Here is a 20,415-nt window from a genome sequence, read left to right on the forward strand (position 1 = left end):
AAAAAGTTGGGTGAGGCTCCTACGGTCTTTACAAAGGTAGCCACCCAATGCTCCTTTTTAATACCGTACAAGAGGAAACGCTGAAATACATGAGGAATAATCACAGTTGCTCCGTTTAATCTATTTAATTACTTGATATATTTTAATTAAACTTTATTTCATGTAGCTTTTTTCCCGGCCCTACCCTCTTCATGATCTCCTTTCCAAACTTTTTTGAAGTGCCAAGTGAAGAGAGCCACACAATGGGAAGGGCAACTTTTATTTCTTTTATTGCTTCCTATCTAAAACCACTTTTCCATTAGGAGGAATCATGGGGAATGTCAGGAGAGTGAAGATGGTGGCCACAACCACAAGAGCAATTAATTGTATCAGCACTTTGTCCTATATTATATAAAATTAAAATTGAATTGCTTTCCAAGGCAGTGTACAAAACAGCATACCGAGCCTTATGGCTTGTATAAATTGACATTTTTCAGCAGAATAGATATGGTTGAATGTATTCTGCTGTTCAGTGGAAAGAAAGCAGTTGTGATTTCTGGGTGCAGAATTACCTTCCTGAAAACCTCATTATTTTTTTTTTCTAGGAAGCAAAGAATCTATTTGTTCCTTCAGAGTTGCAAAATCTGCTGAAATCTGTAGCCAGAATGGGGTTAAATCAGAGCGGAAGCAACTTCTGCATACCTCTCGCTCCACACCTTCAAGAATTAATCATGCTAAGGATAAATTTCCAAGTTTGCAGAATCATGTATCCCTTGGAAAAGAGAGACTAACATTATTGGCTCCATCCCATTTTTTTTTTTATAAAAAAACAAAAGCCCAAGAGAACAGAGACCTCATTCTTGTGGAGTTTTTTTTTCCCCTTGTTTTGAAGTTGGGGCAGAATATTCCCCCCCCCCTCCAGAGAATAATGATCAGCAATTACAGAAAAGAAAGAGCACGAGGAAGAGGCAAAATAAAAATACAAGAGGAATGGAGAAGGCAAAGAAAACTCATGGATTGGGTTCCAAAAACTGGGGGTGGGGGGGGTGGGGATTAATAGAAACAAATCCTTTGCACTCTAGTTTTGCTTAAACGGGGGGGGGGGTGCTGAATAAAGAGAGACACTTCAGGGTACAGCTTTGGTCTAGGAGCAAGTGGGATGTTCTTCCTTACATAAATTACGAAAGTGCCTGCTTCATGCTTTTTAATAATTTCAGCTCTACAGATTCCCAAGAGACAGACACAATGCACCCCTGTGTGAACCACATGGTGTAGCTGGCTCCCTTGGTCAAGACGTCAGGCTCCCTGGCCTTGGAGGATCCATAACAAAAACTCTTCTGTCTTAGCCAACTTAGGCCTACGCTCCAGACAGTGGAAAGAGCCAAACACATGCACACACACACTTAGCCACCATCCAGCAGCCCAAGATGATGACACTTGTCCTTTGTAAAAGGACAAGGCAAATGTAGCATCAAATCCAGATGCTCACAGACAGCACGGCAGGAACTGAATTTTCTAAAACAGAGACGAAAAGGAAGGACTGGTAGGAGAAAATTAAGCTGGCAAGTAGGGAGGGAAAAAAAAGTAGATATTTTAAAAAGAGGAGGGGAATTCCATTGCACAAAGCAATCAACCATCTTGATTTTTTTTTTCACGCATGCCCCATGGACTCTCTGGAGACAGCCTTTTGGGAAGCTGCCATGAAGACGATTTGCTTGGGAAACTTCCTTAGAGGATTCATGACGCAAAGTAACCCAGGCATAGGATGGTGTCTTCAACTTTCGATGGGCGGAAGGAAAGAAGGGATAGAAAGATGGAGGGAGGGAGGAGAAAGAGGATGGAAAGTAGGAAGAAGGAGGGAGGGAGGGAAGGAAGAACAGGACAGAGGGAGGGAGGGAGGGGAAAAGAAAAGAAAGAAAGAAAGAGAAGAAAGGAAAGAAAGAAAACAGAAAGAAAGAAAACAGAAAGAAAGAAAAGAAAGAAAAGAAAGAAAGAAGAAAGAAAGAAAGAAAGAAAGAAAGAAAGAAAGAAAGAAAGAAAGAAAGAAAGAAAGAAAGAAAGAAAGAGCAGGCCAGAATCAGATGGGCGGGAAGACAAAAATGAGAAGAAGGTTGTGAGATTCTGTTAACGTAGCCTTACAATAAAATAGAATTATTTTGTCATTTTTCCTGTCTGGCCTTCTTGGGAGGCTGACAGCATCTCACAAGCCTGAAAGTACAAATCTCCCAGCTTCGCTTTTTACCACCTGGTTAAGTTAGTGCAGATCCTTGCTAAGTTTCTTTCACTGCTCATTATTCAGCTGTGGGCTAACTCCCCTTTTATCTGATCATTCCTGAGGCAGCATCTCTTTCCTTGGTCTCCCAAGGTCATTTCTACATACCCAATAATGCAACCATGAAAAGGCCTCTTACAGGCTGGAGAAAAGGTCTTTTCCCAGCCAGCCCTGTTCAACGAAAGATGCAGAGGAGAGCCCCCTAAGACTCTACTGCATGTCTCTGTCGGAAGCTGCAGACCTTCCTCTGCCTTGTTCCTCCAAAGTCTGTCCAATTCTGTCTCACCTGGTTGACCGAGATGGGTGTCTGCACGACGACTCCTCCAATGATCTCAGTCTTATATGGGTGCCTTCCTGCTTCTGTGGCTAGCGACAAACTTCCATGCTTCGGCACCTAATGGAGTAAATAAGATAAATTACTGTAGATGACCAGGCTGAGCTCAAGGGTGGGGCCAACAGGTCATCAGTCTGGAGTCACTATACATCCACAAGAGACCTAAGTCCAGGCCTCTGTGAATCCCAATGATTCTTATTTACCGCCAATTTGCCTTGATCGTTAGCAGATCAGATTCTTGTGTATAGGAGTATGAAATAAACTCACAGTACTAAAAAAAAAATACTACTTTGAAAAAAGATGTTGAGACTCTGGAAACTAGAGTGCAGAGAAGAGCAACGAAGGTGATCAGGGGACTGGAGGCTAAAACATATAAAGAAGGGCTGCTGGAATTGGGGATGTCCAGTTTAACGAAGAAAAGGACGAGGGGGGACATGATAGCAGTGTTCCAATACCTCAGGGGTTGCCACAAAGAAGAGGGAGTCAAGCTATTTTCCAAGGCACCTGAAGGCAGGACAAGCAGCAATGGATGGAAACTAATCAAGGAGAGAAACAACCTAGGATTAAGGAGAAATTTCCTGATAGTGAGAACAATTAATCAGTGGAACGACTTGCCTCCAGAAGCTGTGAATGCTCCAACACTGGAAATTTTGACCCCCTCCTTTTTGTAGGAGCCCCTCAAATATTGAAACACTGCTATCATGTCTTCTCTAGTCCTTCTTTTCATTAACTAGACAAACCCAATGCCTGCATCCGTTCTTCATGTTTTAGCCTCCACCCCTTAATCATCTTTGTTGCTCTTCTCTGCACTCTTTCCAGAATCTCAACATCTTTTTTATATTGTGGGTGATCAGAACTGGATCCACTATTCCATGTATGGCCGTACTAAGGCTTTATAAAGTGATACTTCACTTGCTTGCACGCCATTTATAGTTCTTAAGATATGAAGAAACCTTCTGCATGCATCATATAGGCTATGAAGCTCTTCTGCCTTGCTGACAGATGGAGGGAGAAAAATGTCTCTGGTCATCAGACTGACATAGGAACAAACTTCAGAAAGATTTATAAAAGAGTACTGGAGTTACTCAAGACAAATCCAGCCCCAGAGGGCTAATCTGATGGCTCATCTTCATATTAAGGTCAATATTATCTCTCAGCACTTTTCTTCTTCCTTTAAGAATCTGTTTTTTTTTCTATCCCTCAAAGTAAGCTGTTTTATAACTGCAAAAATCACCATGCTGGCATAAATTTGCCTTGTCCAATTTAGCAGCCCCGTTACCAATAAACAGAATGTAAAAAGCCTCAGTCAATGTCCTCAGCTGAAGAAGGAAATAACAGCAGTGTAATCCCAAACAGCTTGCGCCATAATAAATAAATAAATGTCTCTAAAGTTCCATCAGGCTGTTTTGGGTTCTGATGCAATTAATATGGCTTCCGCTTCAGAAAAAAAACAAAAAACAAAAAAGAGATACCGCAGAAATACTGCAGCTACTTCCAATCTGTTCGAGTTATTGGACTACAGCTCCCATCTGTCCCTGCCAATACACCCAATGATGGAGCTGCAATAAGTTGACCAGTGCCAAACTGGGGATGATGGAAATGGGAGCCCAACTCTGCTATGAGGCATGTATATCTGAGTTTTCTTTTTAAAATATATTTTAACTTGCCAGTGGTGCTAGCGTGTTCCAAAGCCTTTTATGCCATGATTTAATACTGCCTAATTCAGTGCTAGATCATAAACCAGTCCTGTGTTAAGGCAGACATCAGAGCCAAGATTCATAAATTGCCCAATCTTCCAAAGTGAGCATCTTGTTCCATCTTCAGTAACTTGAAACTAAGCTTCCTGTTATTATTATATTATTTTTTTCCCCTTGGGGACTAAAAACTTTAGTTTATTAAAACAAATGTCCGAACTTTTTTGGAGGATATTCTGCAGTCAACCTCATATATTTATGCTTGGCAACGATTGCCAACCTTCCTAAATGATTGAGTTGTTATCCTGGATGCTTCCCTTTTTCCCTTGCAGTTTCCTGTCCTGGCAGTAGGGTGGAAAGACAGAAACTCCCCAGGAGCTACAGAGACCGAAGCGCCACGGCTTTCTAGATGTCAATTTCACAGCTACATCCAATAGCAGTTGGCCTTTCTTTGAGCACAACTCTTGCTTGCGTTTTTCCCCCATCTGATAGCAGCAACTCATGGCTAAGTTGGGTGTCTGATGCTAGGTGGATTCTTCCTCTTGGAAAGGCAAAAGGCTGGGCTGGTAAAACTGGTTTTTTTGAACAGGCTAACACCCAAAAGGCCTGGATCCTTTCTTCTGCATCTGATCCAGCATGTAGCATTCTCAAACCACTGAAGCATCCATGCGCCAGTTAAGTTCAAAGCCAGCTGAAAATCTGGTACAAAAGCAGTGACGGGAAGTGATTCAGAGCAAAAACAAAAAGTTCAACCTACAATTCTATCTCATTCTTCAATCTCCTTTTTTTTTCTCCCAGTGGCCAAACCAGTGCATCGGTGAAGGCCACAAGCTAAGCGTTAAGGAATGTTTGGTGCTGTGACCTTCAGCAACTGGAATCCCTGGTCCCATTGCCTTCTCTAGGCAAAGCCAGACTGGTTACTACTACCGTCTGGCCTTAGAGCTTAGCACATGCTAGCTGACTTGTGTAATTGTAGCTCGGTGTGGTACACGAAGCCAGCCATTGTGAATAATAAAAAAATAAATATAATAAACTAAATATAATAAAATATGTTTAAATAAGACATGACTTAGAGCAATGGGTGAAGTTGCTTGCGCATTAGTGATCGTCACTGTATTTTAGGACAATGATTGTTGCAAACTAGCAATGTTTTATGGAAAAAGATAAAATATTTTCATTGTCCTAGCAATCAAGTCCAACAGGTGCAGTGTGCCCGGTCTAAGTTTATTACATGGAATGGAGACACTTCCAACTGCTTCTTTCCCTTCGCCGTGCAAAATAATCTAAAAGTTTATTATACTCTTCTGTTCTACCTTGACAATGAAGCACAATGGAGCTTTTGTCCCTAGAAAATGTGTGAGGAAAGAGAGGTGAAGTACAGAACACCTTCTTCAGGGCTGATTAGCAGCAGGCGACCTGCTTGTTGGGATGGACTTGGGCAAGTGTAGATGGGTATGTCTGGATAACGGTGCGTGGATGCTGGGATAGGGACATTAAATAGTTTGAAGTTGCTCAAGTGATCAGTCCCTGGTGTGGAGGTGCTCCTTCACTTGAGCTACTTCTTGAACTACTTCTGAAAGCAGATCTACTAATCGTCTTATAGTCTAGGCTAGAGGACAAGAAGAATGCTGTCTACCAGCTTCCTATAAGACTATAAATTTCTTCTACCAAATACCAAGCTGACAGGCTGGTGAGACAGAAGAGGGGTGTCGGGTAAAGCTCTTGGCTGTCCTCCAGGCCACCAACCTATCAGCTGGACTAATTTTTTGGACAGAAATTTTCCAGTCTTACAGAAGACTGATAGACAAGTTTTGCTATTCTTCCTGTCACTTGGGCTAGTAACTGAAACGGATAGGACTCCGGTCCCAGCTCCCCAATACCTCAAACTGGTTCACCAGCACTAACTGGCTGCCCCCAAATATCCCACAAAGTGTGCAGAATTGCAAGTGAGGAGACTGGAGACATTCCTCGCAAAACAAAACATAATCAGACTTTATTTGGCAAAGTCCTTTCTGAAGGGGGACAAGCAACCCCAAAACCTTGTATGAAATGGTCATCAAGAGCATCTATCGCTAACCAGAAATGGGGGGGGGAAGAACTGCAACAGCATCCACCAGTCAATTGGGTGGAGACCCTACATTCAACAAAATAAAGCCTTGCAGAAGTTGGAGAACACAACAAAAAGGTGGGCAGCAGCTGTCCTTGTGGCTGGCCAACGGCAAGCTAAGGACAACATCACACATCTGTGCCCTCCATAAATGGTTAGTGGAGCATCACATAAAATGTATGGGTGAGCATGATGACTTCCTGTGCTGTACAAGCCCAGCCAATGTATGGATCAGTTCTGTTTTGGCTTGACTAGCCAAACATCTCTCCGATTCATCTCCCTGCCCTTCCGGGTTTCAATTGTGAAAAGTCAAGCTTGGCTAATTCAAAGGGAAGTCTCACCTGCAGAAACGGGAAGTAAACCTGTGACAGCCTAACTTCTTGTTTCACAAGTGGCTGAGATGTGTTACAAAATGAAGCAGGAGGGATACAATCAGACGGACGTATACTGAGGTTGCAAACACTTTTCTGTATTTGAAAGATGTTCCTTCCCAGGTTCATTGGAAGTGCAGGATAAAATTGTATCATCTACCAAGTGGTGAAGAAGCTAGTCCAGATAAGCAGAGACTTTTTTGGGGGGGGGGGCTCTTCCAATCTTCTGGCCTGACTTGTCTGTGTTTGGGCTTTGCCACCATTCTGTGACACAGATTTTAAACGCAACACAAACATGGGACAGGAGAGAACCAGCAAAGGCTACCCCAAAGCGAGAAATGTACTATATACATAATCCTTTTTAGGTCAGACCACTCTTAGTCCTTACGTGGAATGCTAGGGAGGGGGTGTAGTCCCCCCATTGATTTATATTTCAATTTAAAAAAGAATAAAATTAGATAGTGTGACTGATCTGCAGGCATTTTATAGTTTTCTGTTCTGAAGTGGTAAGAAACAGGTGAATATAACCTATGGAAGACAGAGTCACCTGGATATGCACATACCTTAATGCAATCTAACTAAGGAGGCAGGTAAAAAATAAAGGTAAAGGAGTCCCTGCAGCTTTTACTCTCTGTTTAAAGGCCACTGAGCCAGCGCTGCCATGTGGCCAGCATGACATCACATGACGTCAAATAAGTGGTACCTATTTGTCTACTCACATTTGCATGCTTTCAAACTGCAAAGTTGGCAGGAGCTGGAGCGAGGACGGGAGCTCACCCTGCCGCATGGCGCTCGGGTCTCAAACCTGGGCTGCCGGCTTTCCAGCTGACAAGCTCAGCATCATAGCCACTGGGCCACCGCACCACCCAACTAGGCAGGGAGATTGCCCAATTAAAGTTTCATTGGGAAGTCCTTTAATTCTCGCATCCCAGGGGTCCTCTCCCGATTCTTCTTCCCCGTTTACTTATACAGCATTGGGGAAGATCAGTCACGCAACCACAACAGCAAAAGCCACAACAGCTCTCTCTTAGGAAAGAGGCAGGGCAACCGCCAGAATGCTTCCAAGCAATCTCAGAGCTCCTCAAAATAGACACCTCAAATCCTTCCAGGTTTGTAACAGGGGGTTAGCAAAAGCCAAGCGCCAGATACAGCAGTGTGGACCAGTGGGCAGTATCCGTACTAAAGAACAAAGAATGATGTGGCGATTGTGGTTGTTTGACAGGGGTGTTCTCATCTGGAAGAAAATGCTATTATTTCAGCCAGTTCCTTCCAGGTTTCAGTGGAAGAATTTTAAATCCTACTTCTCCCCAATAAACCATTGGCTTGCAACCAACTCCAACGGAGTTGAATCACCTGTGCAGAGGCAAGGGGCAGATGTAGTCCTAAAGGCAGTTGGGATTCTGCCCCAAAAACCAGGGTGCCAAGGAAAATACTAAACAAAGATGGACAGTTCTAAGCAGTGTTATATGGAAGTTTCAACCACGATTGGACTCTAAATTAGGGTTATAGTTGGCTTTGGTGCCTTGATTGGGCTAATTATCTAAGCCCTTACCCTCTTTCGTAATTTATACCAGTTCCTCCTAAATTCACCTGCATCCCCATTCATGGTGCAAAGCTGATCCAATTGCTGAAAAGAATACACAAGGAGACCAGTGGTAAGATGCCATCTTCATCCCGATAAAATGAATTGCTGCCTTCCTTCTCTGAGGACCTTTAGTGGAAGACTTCCAGCTAATGTGAAGAGAGAAGACCTACCGTAATCTTGCTGGCAGTATTCAACGCTTCCACCCAGTCCTGGAGATCTTTTTGGTCATTTGCTTGCAAGACATAGCGCTGAGACAAGGCGTTGATAACTGCAGATACAAAGATCATCATCAAGAGCTGTGCATCACTTCAAAGAGGGCATATAGTTGTCCTCAGTAGCAAATTCCCGGCTTCTAGAAGAAGTCTTATTCTTTTTGAGTTCCCCACTCCTCATTCCCTGCTCCATGAACCACTTTCAATTTCCTCAAGAGGATACTGTTCCCTAGTCCACCACTCCAGGATGTCCAGAGGTGAGTTCAAAGACCCTTTTTTTATATCCCCGGGAGTTTTCCCAAATTTTACTAAAGAGATTCAACAGCAAAGTTCTTCAGAGGAGAGGAGAGAACTATTGTGCCCAACTACTAAAAGCAACAAATGAGTTACACATTTAATACTTGTCTCATGCCATATAAAAAAGACGTTTTAATAATCCCATTTTTTTTTTCAGACAGCAACCAAGCCTTTGGAGAACTACATGCCTTCTCCACTTGTATGCCTCAAACTAAGTGCAAGGATCTTCTCTGATTTTTAACTGCAGGAAATGCCTGTAAGAGTGATTTTTTTATGCTTGGGAAAAAATGATAAATCAGGGGCATTCGATTTGTATTTCCACTGAACACACCAGGTTGACTTTTTCATTAAGTTTTGCCTGTGAAAAATATCGGGGTGTGTGTGTGTGTGCCATCCTTTGCATTAATACAATTAATGCATACTGATATTCTTAATATTTCATAGTATAAATTAAATTAATATTCTATACGCTTGTTGACCTTCTCATTTAGGAACAGTCCTTATTTCCTTCATTCCTACTCATGGCTCAGCTACTTGCACACAACCATGTGTTTCCATGCAGGGAAAGACGGAAGAGGATTTCCATGCTTCTCCTGTACCTGGAATTTGGGGGAAAGATGGTTCCAATTTAAAACAGGTGAGGGCAGCACATCAACTAAGAAAAAGTTTCTACCAGGGAGATGTGCCATAGAGTGACTGCCCAATTAAGGAAAGGGGGCCAGGTGAACCAAAAAACCCCAAAGTGGGGTGATCTCTAAGCAGAAAAGTGTAACCTTGATATACCCCTGCTTTATTATTACGTAGCAAGCTCTACTTTTCTTTGGGTTTGGCTAATCTAAAGAAAAGAAGAAATAGGGATGACATGATAGCAGTATTCCAGTACTTGAGAGGCTGCCACAAAGAAGAGGGGATCAAACTATCCTCCAAAACACCAGAGGGCAGGAGAAGAAACAATGGTTGGAAACTGATCAAAGAGAGAAGCAATCTGGAATTAAGGAGAAAGTTCCTAATAGCGAGGACAATCAACCAGCGGAACAACTTGTCTTCAGAGATCGTGGGTGCTCCATCAGTGGAGGTTTTTAAGAAGAGACTGGACAGTCGCTTGTCTGAAATGGTATAGGTTCTCCTGCTTGAGTGGGGGGCTGGATTAGAAGACCTTCAAGGTCCCTTCCAGTTCTATTCTATTCTATTCTATTCTATTCTATTCTATTCTATTCTATTCTATTCTATTCTATTCTATTCTGTTCCATTCCATTCTATATTGTCTATTCTATTCTATTCTATTCTATTCTATTCTGTTCTGTTCTGTTCTGTTCTGTTCTGTTCTATTCTATTCTATTCTACTCTACTCTACTCTACTCTACTCTACTCTACTCCTTTGATTGGTGGGCCAACTTAGTTCCAAAAGGCATTATTTCCGTCCAAGTGCAATTTCATTTAGACATGGCTCTTGCTATTAGAACTGGGTGCTTACCCCAGAGAGTCTGAAAACAAGCCATGTTTTCCTTGCCCTTGTCAAAAGCAAAACACGGCAAGGTTTACTCCTCAACCATTCTGTTCCACCACTTATCTGATTTCCCACTGCCTTTTCTACAAGTCAATGTCCTCATCTGCAGCTCCTGAGTAAGCGTGGACATTACTCAGCCTTTGTTTGGAAGGTGGGGATGGAACAGCTCTTTCTATTTCAAAATAGTCTGGCATATGCTTCTGAAAACCTGGCAGCCTTCTCTAACCTCCCAGCTCAGTTGCTGACATTTCCACCCACGTGGGTATATAATAATTGGTTTTGCCAGTTATTTCTTGGGGAGCGTCAGAGTGAAGGTGTTTGATCGATTGATAACAGACCCCGCCTCCCCACCATCCTGCTCCTGTCCTCCCCATCTTTTAATTGGGCCAAAGTGTTTTGGATTTTGTATTTACATATTTAGGTTTTTAGTTTATACAATTTTGATTTTTTTTTTTAATGATGGTAAGCCACCCAGAGTTGCCTTGAGATAAGATGGGCAGCCTGTACATGTTATAAATAAATAAATTGTCCAGAGCTTAAAGAGGCAGAAAAAGAAAGAAATCAGAGTAATAAAATAATAAATTGCCTGGGAAGGAGAAAGGCAGTCAACCAGTTCCATCTCGTGTGGTTCTGTCACTTCCTCCCTAATTCCCCAGGGCTTCCTGTCTGAAGATGTTTACTTCAATCCTACCGTCCAATCCATCTCAGCCACTTCTCCTTAATGTAGAAGAACAGGAGGCCTTGAGGCTCTGATGAAATGCTTCTTGCTTCTTAGGCTTTACTTTCTTCTTCCTGTCCTGTGCAAAGCTAGGCTAAGCCAGTGGAAATCCACCTCTAAATTATGCTACAAGGATCAAGATCCAGTGGTCCTCGTTTGGAAGAGATCGACCATGGTTCTACCATAAGGTCAAAATGATATCTGTAAGCCTCCACTTGTGAGCCCAGCTAGGTGGCAACAACTTACTGACCTTGGCTGGTCTCATGCAAGTAGGGTCACACCAGTTTAACGCTTGGGTAGGAAGCCACAGGGAAATCCCACGCACCAAGCTAGATTGCAGAGTGGATGTGCAATTGTCTTAAAAGGAGATGGTGAACCATTTCCACATTACTCTCCCCAAAAAATAAAATAAAATAAAAAAATCTGTAAAGGTGTCTCCACAAGGCCCCCAAGAATTGAACTCAACTTGAAGACTACCTTTTTACCCTTTCTCTCCCTTCCAACTTTATTATTATTATTATCATTATTATTATTATTATTATTACTACTACTACTACTACTACTACTACTACTACTACTATTACTACTACTCTCTGCTCCAAGAATGTTCAAATCTCCATTTGATTCCCAAGCTGGTGCAGCTGAAACGTCACCCAACATCACCTAATGTTGCTTCCCAAGTAAGAAGTGAATTCACTTGTCCACTTTCCACCTACACGTTAGGACTGTGCAGTGCTCTGGATTTGAAGAGCAAAATGTGTTTTGAATTGCACGCAATACCTGCCAGGAAACAGTTATGTGCTTTTGATCGCATCTTTGCCTGTGGAAGCCAAAGCTCTGCTCCCAAGGATGCCACAAAGATGTTCTCCAATCTTCATCCTCCCTATAATGACTTACATTAAGAATGGAGGACTCAAGGTCCATGCCCTACACAAAGCCTCAAAGCATCTCATCTGCAGCTCTCCAAGAGCAGAGTGAGCAGGGCTGAACATTTCAGATCTGATCGTTTTATTGGGGGGGAGAGGGAGGGGGGCTTCAGGAGAAAAGACATGCTGTAGGCTAGAGGCACTCATACAGATTATCTGCCCTTAAAGCTAGCCACCCCAAACTCAGCCACATTTGCCTCTTGGGAGGGGTCTATGGGACAAAAAGCAACCCTTTAGCTCTAATCATCCCTTTCACCCTTGGAAAATCTTCCCCCAAATCAATTCTTTGATAGGGGGACCAAAAGGTAAATGTGCCCCCCCCTCCGATGAAAGAGAGTGCTCCCTCCCAATTAAGGCTTACCAAAACAGAATGGTGTTTTCGGTTTTTGTTTGGGGGTAGCCACGCTGACCTGCAAAGAAAGCAAATGGAAATGGGCTGCTGATGTGGTTGCCAGAGTTGTTTTATTGTTGGTTTTAGAAAAGAGACTGTAGGACAGGGGTGTCAAACGGCCGGCCCATCAACAAGGGTGTTAAACTGCCGGATGCATCATGAGGAAGCCGCGCCCACCCCAGCTCTGGCAAGGGGAAAAAAGTCACGAGACGTCACGACACGTCACGTGATGCGGCGAGTTTGACACCCCTGCTGTAGGAGAAGGATAGGCAAAGCCTGGGGGTGTAGTCAAGAGAGGAATTAGCCTGGAGTCATTAGGTTCCCACAGTCCAATCCTTCTAGAATTCAGTTAACTCTTATCTAGCACCAATTTAGTGCTGACTATTAGTTAACTACAATAAATCAGCTTAACTGGAATTTAACAAGTGGTCCTGCCATGACAGAGACAGACTCTTTATGAATCTGAGAACACAACATTCTCTCTCCAGCCAACATGAATGTCCCAGTCCTGTTGCACCTAGAGAGGGCAGCCAAACTTACTGCCACTAATTTAAGAAAGAGTTCAGACTATAATTAAAGCCGGTTACAGGGCAATGAGGTGAGAGAGAGCTGGTGAGGTAATTAACTCAGTCCAAAGAACAGGCCTAATGACCTAGCACTTCCTTCTCCTCCAGTTCTTCTTATCCTTAACTTATTTGCTCATTCTTTTTATCCCCTCCACAGAGTTCATGGTAGGAAATAAATCCCCAAAATCAATTTCAATAAATTAATGCATGTTGGCTATTTATTTTTTAGTTCACTACCATAGGCTAATCCTTAGCCATCCAGCTGATGAGGAACCTCAACTTGAGGTAGTCAACCTGAGTTTGCTCATCAGCTGGATGGATAAAGATTAGTTTATGGTAACCAATAACCACCTTTTCTGACAAATATTTATTTTATTAAGAAACATGTGCACTTTTCCTATTGCCGCTTAATGCTTACTCAGCTCCATGTCAGAAATGACCAAGGACCTCTGCTCATGAGACATGTCTCCTATCAATCCTGGCCAAGCTTTCTACATATTAAGTTATATGTTTGTTTGATTATGAGGCGAAGAGGTGGAGCCCTTAAAAACACAAGAATAAGAATGATGAGGACCAGAAACTCAGAGAAATCATCAGGACTAACAATAGGTGCCGGGGGGAGGAGGAGCACAAAGCTCTGTTTTAGCCTTACCTTAGAGATGTAGGTCAGTTGTAGAGATCCTACTGCTTTTGAGCCCACAGCCAGATTCTGAAATAAAAGCCAATTAAGCAACAGTCCATCATACGGGTGGAGTTCTCCCTTTGCTTATTTGGACGTGAAAGGTAAAGTTTTCTTTCAAATCAAGCTCAACTGTTCCTGAAAACACAACTGTTTTCTTGGCAGTTACATGGATGTAGTGATGCTTCCTCGTCAGCAAAAATACAATGGAAAGTCTACACTCCCTGGAGTTTGACCTGCTGTATTCATTGTTTACACTTTTTCAAGAAGTGGAGGGTGACAATTAAAAGATCTATCCCACGTTATCTGCAATGCCACCATGCTATGTAATTGCAGTCATGTAAAATTATCTGCTCTAGAGTCATACTTTGTTCTGGTCATTGACAGTCTTCTAAGAATATCATAGCAACTCTGGACTTAGGCTTGTTGTTGTTGCTGTTGTTAGTTGCGAAGTCGTGTCCGACCCATCGCGACCCCATGGACAACATTCCTCCAGGCCTTCCTGTCCTCTACCATCTTCTGGAGTTTATTTAAGCTCACGTCTACTCTTTAGAAGGCCAGATCCTGAAGTTGAAACTCAAATACTTTGGCCACCTAATGAGAAGGAAGGACTCACTGGACTTAGGTACACAGCCCTTAATTTTTTTCACTCCCCCCCCCAATAAACACTTTCTTTCAGAGAATTGCACCGTGCAATTCTCCAAGATAAAGCTTCTCTACCCAAGCTAATCAGCAGGGGAAAAATGAGCAGAAAAACTAGAGTGCTATTACCAATAAAGTTAAATTCTTTAACCCGTGTTTTTCAACCCGTGACAACTTTAAATTGGATGGACTTCAACTGCCTTGGGAATGCTGGGATTCTGGAAGTTCAGCTCTCTTAAAATCATCAACTTGAGAAACACTGATTTAAACCATTCCCATTTTTTTTCCCCACTGCAATGGTGGCTATAGTTGAGAATTCTGAGAACTCTGGGGTTGATCACACTTTTGCAAGTTCAGCTTTTGCAAATACAAGAACAGTTTTGTTCATTTCAGATTTTTCCCCTCCCTCCCCCAAAATGCTTAGGTTACCAGGCCTCTCTGAGGTACAGAGTTCTGTTTAAAGTTACAACAGCACTAAAAAGGGGATTTATGATCATTTTTCACACTTACGACCATTGCAGCATCCCCCGGGTCACGTGATCAAAATTCAGATGCTTGGCAACTGACTCGTATTTATGACGGTTGCAGGGTCCCTGCATCATGTGATCCCCTTTTGCGAACTTCTGGCAAGCAAAGTCAAGGGGGAAGCCAAATTCACTTAACAACCGTGTTCCTAACTTCACTGCAGTGATTCATTTAACAACTGTGACAGGAGCTGTTGGTGGCGCAGGGGTTAGAATGCAGTATTGCAGGCTAACTCTGTCAACTGCCAGGAGTTCGATGCTGATGGGCTCAAGGCTGACTCAGCCTTCCATCCTTCCGAGGTCGGTAAAATGAGGACCCAGATTGTTGGGGGCAAATAGGCTGACTCTGTAACCCGCTTAGAGGGGGCTATGAAGCACTGTGAAGCGGTATATAAGTCTTATTGCTAATGTTAAGAAAGGCTGTAAAATGGGAAGGAACCCATTTAACTGTCTCGCTTAGCAATGGAAATTTTAGGCTCACTGGAGGTTGTAAGTTGAGGATTACCTGTAGTAACTAAAAGCTGGTAAATACTGCAGATGGTACTCCGGCGTGCTCTTTTTTTTTTTTTTAAGTTGAACAAATAAGCTTAATTCAGTTCCTCCCAGGAAGGGATCGGCATGGCTTCATAGATAAAAACATTTGCTGTGGTTTTCTTGCCAAGATGCTCAGACAGACGAAGTTATGAGATGAGTCAGAAAAAACCCACTGGCTCAAATTTTCTCATTAGGAATGTGGGATTACAACGAAGGGACATTTTATCATCTATGGTGGTTGCATTAAAAAAAAAGCCAATAATTTTTGGACATACAATAAGTAAATATAACAATTCAGAAAATGTTACAGACTAACGTACAGTTGAAACTAGAGACTTTTCTTTTGGCCTTAATAGACTCCCACAATATATTGCTTTTTTTTTTTAAAATACATGACAGCTGCAGCAAGATTAGTATATGTTCAAAAGTGAAAAGGTTTGATACTACCCACAATAGTGGAACGGTTGGTGAAGATGATGGAACTTGCAAAAAAGGGCTAAATTGGTTTCCTTGATTAGAGAAAAGATAATTATTTATGGCCAATGGCAAAGCCCTCACAGACTTTTTGCATGAAACAGAAAAAAAAATGCACTTATAACTTGCAGTTTTGATTATTAGAAAAAAAATAGATAATAGAAAAAAGAGATTTTTTTGTAATCATAAAATAAGAGATAACTTTATAATCTCATTTATATTTGCTGCAAAAGAAATCGGAAACTTCTTCTATTTTTTATTTATTTATTTATTTATTTATTTATGGCATTTTCCACTTTTGAGCATGTAATTTATTTCACTGCAGTTGTTCTACATAAAACAAAGTTCCATGACTTTCTTCTTGTTATCTGTCCATTAATCCCAACAGAAAACCTATGGTTTCAATTGTACTTTAATTTTTAAAATCTTCAGAATTGATGTATGCTCCTGTCTAATTTTTCTGATAGTTTGGAAAAATCACCAAAAGATACAGTTGTTTGTCCATTTGCATAGCAATAGAATCAACATAATTGCATCTCTTGTATAATTTTGCATTATGAAGTATGAAGTAAGTGGACTCAACCGACATCACTGTGTTAATAACCAAATTACAGCAAGGGACAAATCATGCCAATTGCATCAATTTGGGTTTAATGGACATTTGGATTTAACAGACACCTTTTCAAATGGTCCATAAAATTAAGGCTTTACTGTATACAGAAGTTAAGTGATAAGCTTTAGGTTTACTTCTGCTTTCTGGCATATAAATTACATACCTAGATTATCTATATGGTTACACATGCATAAGTATCCCTGTCAAAGATAAAAAAAAGTTATGAACTTTGACACATATCTGAATGTCCTATAAACATTGTAGATATATTTTATTAAGCATGGATCTATTTAAGCATAATTAGAGGGTAGGATTCAAAAAGAGACTCTCCATTTATCGACCATTTGAAAAGGTGTCTGTTAAATCCAAATGTCCATTAAATCCAAATCTAATTCGATGATTGACATAATGATTGTCTTTTATGTTGATTCTATAGTTACGCAATTAAATAAACAAATGTATCTTATGACAATTTTCCGGATTGTTTCAGAAACAATGGACAGGAACACACATTAAAGTGCAATTGTATCTTTTGGTAATTTGGGAGGGGAGGGGGAAGACATTTTGCACAGAAAATCATTTATAATTTTTAGACCACAAGCATTAATTGCTTTCATGAGTCTACAGGAATATGATTTGTAACTGGACCTTAGTCCCATGAGAAAGTTGAGAAAACATCTGCGCCCATCTAACCTATCCCCTTAATGTTCTTAAATGAGGGTTTTTATGAACTTAACAAAGTGCTTATAGGGAGGGACTCACCTGAGGATTGTCCATGTACCACAAAAGACTGTTGATTTTGGTATCCAGAATAAAATACCGGCGCAGGAACTTTCCACAGGTTTCATTATCCTCAATGTCCAGGAATCCGCAAATTCGATTCTGACGGTCTACATAAGGCATTCCGAGGCACTGCTAGCATCCCTCTGCAAAGAGAAGCACGCGCAGAGTGAGGGCCAAGGTCTTCTGCACACCAAAGGCACCTTGCACGCTACCAGTTCTTCAAAATACTCCTGAGCAGGTCTGTGGTCATAAAGGATAGCTTTACGCATTGTGTTACAAAATAATCTGGCTTTTTCAGGCTGAGCTTAGTGGTTAAAGAAATCCAGCCAACTGGAGTCTATTTAACAAACCATGAATAAGCAAAAGCATTCTGTTCCTCGTTCCTTGCTTGGCACTCAAAGAAGAAGAAGAAAAGGAAAGAAAAGGAAGTCCACAAAGTAGTTTGCAAGATGGTTCTGTAGGCCATATCACCATGTCAACTTCAGACAACAGACTGTTGCACTAGCCTTCATATTCAGCTTCTCTTTTTTTTAAAAGTGTTCATGTGTGCAGGAATAGCACAGAGGAAGACAAATTAAATCAGATTAAGGCTACAAGGCTATAAACAGACTACAATATTTTAATTCAGGCAGATGACTGTCAATATTCCTACAACCCTGAAAGAAATACACACAGTTTGCACTTTTTGTGCTGCTATCGTTGTTTGCTGTTTAAAAAAAACAAAAACAAAACGGGAGATAAATTAAAACTTGGCTTACAACTTTTCCCAGGCTGGAAAGCAACCTCAAAATTCTTGACCCATGAAATTTTGCAGAGTGGAGTCCCTGTCTATTTGGAGTGCAGCTAGGATGGGAAAAGCCCATTAGCTTTTGAAGGAATAACTTCAATTATTAGCTTTGTCTTTTTTAATCTATGTTATAAGCAGACAAGGAGAAACATTCTAGAAACTGTCCCAATAACTTTTTAAAGAAAATAAACAACAGGAGCAGAGGAAGTAACAATAATCTGGATTTTGAGCCAGGCATGTGATATGAGTTTAATCCATATTCTCAAAAGTGCTCTTAACCTGTCGAGAAGGGATTAAAAATGGATATATTGTGTGCTCCCTGCAGATAGCAGCCTATAAAAGCCTCCCACAGCACTCAAACATTTTTTTGCATTGCTTTCTTTTCTAAGCTTCCTTTAATAAAATAAAGGGAAGCTGGCATGCCACAAAGCAAAATGCCAACACAGTATTTGTCAGAAAGTGTTTTCATTTGTTCTAAATAACTATTATAGAACACAGCAAAAATATTTGGCATTAGGGAATCTCCTGGTACATCAATGTTTTGACTATGCTCATCATGGCAGCTATTTTTCCACTTATTCTATAAAATGTGTGTGCTGTGTATACCCACTAACGTTTGTCATTTTTCACTCAGCCCATGAAGTTAGACTTGGGCAACAAGCTGGTTGATCAATTCCTGTCACAAACCAATGATCACACTTGGTTGGTCTAGAAAAAAAAGTGAACTCTGCAGTTGGAGGAGGAGGAGGAGGAGGAGATGATTGTGGAGTTCAAGGAGATCAGTTGCCAAACTTGTCTAACTAAATAGTGTTAGTGTGTTAAAATTTGGACAAGGTCCACAATTAAATCATTGCTCCCAACAAGGTTCCCTGGCTAGTCTTGAGTAGATCACCACCTAGTTGCTTATTAGGAACTTCTAACATTCAGCTACTGTTGTGCTAAAATACTAGTAACGAGGACAGGCTTTCCCTGACTACAGGATGGCCTAAATCACTCAAAAGTATATTGCCTTAACTGTTCCATCTGATCTATTGTACTTGATTGAATGAGGTCAATACAATGCAACAGTAACTTTCCATAGGTCATTGAGGACAACTCAATGTTGCATTACCTTCAACTCTTTGGAGAAATGTGAGGAATCAGTGATCTTATTCTAACTCTCCTAACATTTGTGCAAGCTTCTTAAATCTCGTGATAAGTGCATCACGTGGTGTAAATCCCAGATAGTGTTAGATGGTTTCTGAAGCAGTATTACTGAGAAAGTGGTTTGTCCAAGGTAACCCAATGGATTCCTAGCCAAAATGAAAATTGAAAATGGGGACTACTCAATTAAAAATGGGGACTACTCAACCCAGCCCTGATACAAGTCTTTCCCAGCCATTATGATGGCTGGGAACTTTGCAAGTTGCAGTCTGATGTATTTGGACGGCACTTGTGGAGAAGAGTGCCCTACACTGTACACATTCTTATATTTGCACAGTTATTTCCTAGGAGAGATTGAAGAACAAATACTTTCAATGATCTACTTCAAAGAATGTTCTGCTAAAGATTTTACTCAGGCTAAATGACACAGGCCTTTTGCAGAAGGAAATGAGAACCAGTAACTCGACGTGATGGAGGAGGAAAATACCATGAACTGTGGTCCCCCACAAATCTGCAGGACAGGAAGGCTTGGGAGATGCAAAATTTCTCCAAATTTGCCAGATGATGAATGCAACGTCACAATCAGAGTCCCACCCCATATCTGTGTACACAATGAGTGAGACTGTGACCATGATGTCATGCCCCTTGCAGATTTTGACCCTGATAGAGGTAACAACCTATGATGCATTGCAGATTAAAATACCTATCAAGATGTTCATGGAGAATGCTCAGCAAAAACGGAAGATCTTTAACCAGGGCAACCAGATGGAAATTTTACCAGAGTCTGACCCAGCTTCGCTGGTTGCCTGCTCACATCTGAGCTCACACCCTTTGAAGTGTTACATGGCTTGGACACAATTCCAGAAGGTGTGTCTCTTTGTACCTTCCTACTATAACCTGCCATACAACCTTCAGAGGAGCCCCTGGTGGATGTAGTCTTGCCAGGAGATTTCACCATGAGACATCTTCTCTGGGATGGCCCCTGGACGACAGAGGGTTCATTTCATTCCAGTGTAGCCGAGGTCAATGCTACAAATTTTGTGCTGTCAGCTGACAGCATATTCTTCCAGTCATTTTAAAATTGCTTTGTAATTTACCTTTTGTTTTCCTTCCTTTAGAAATCATTACACGATTTGAAGACGGTTTACTGTACTGAAGTTATTCCTAATTGATGTGAGGCTGATCTGGATGTGTCACCCCACTGATCGTTAGGGTTGATTGAGCTAATATGGCTGTCTAGGTCAGGGGTCCTCAACCCCCGGTCTGTGGACTGGTAC

The 20,415-nt window shown here is 41.5% G+C and overlaps 1 protein-coding gene across 5 annotated transcripts in view; it reads right to left on the reverse strand.

Annotated features, from left to right (window-relative positions):
* Positions 1 to 20,415, reverse strand: part of PLEKHA2 (pleckstrin homology domain containing A2) — a 55,663-nt gene that overhangs the window by 15,691 nt on the left and 19,557 nt on the right. For all 5 annotated transcript variants that reach the window (XM_039354238.1, XM_039354235.1, XM_039354237.1 and 2 more), the window contains exons 2-6: positions 17,188 to 17,351; positions 13,612 to 13,668; positions 12,364 to 12,412; positions 8,513 to 8,610; positions 2,538 to 2,645 (exon numbers count right to left, since the gene is read on the reverse strand). In XM_039354238.1, the coding sequence (XP_039210172.1) occupies positions 2,538 to 2,645; positions 8,513 to 8,610; positions 12,364 to 12,412; positions 13,612 to 13,668; positions 17,188 to 17,328 (453 nt within the window). In that variant the 5' untranslated portion in view covers positions 17,329 to 17,351. The remainder of the gene's footprint in view (positions 1 to 2,537; positions 2,646 to 8,512; positions 8,611 to 12,363; positions 12,413 to 13,611; positions 13,669 to 17,187; positions 17,352 to 20,415) is intronic.

This window comes from Crotalus tigris, unplaced genomic scaffold (assembly GCF_016545835.1).
Source record: "Crotalus tigris isolate CLP2741 ecotype Arizona unplaced genomic scaffold, ASM1654583v1 scf7180000018549.3470463, whole genome shotgun sequence".
Taxonomy (NCBI): domain Eukaryota; kingdom Metazoa; phylum Chordata; class Lepidosauria; order Squamata; family Viperidae; genus Crotalus; species Crotalus tigris.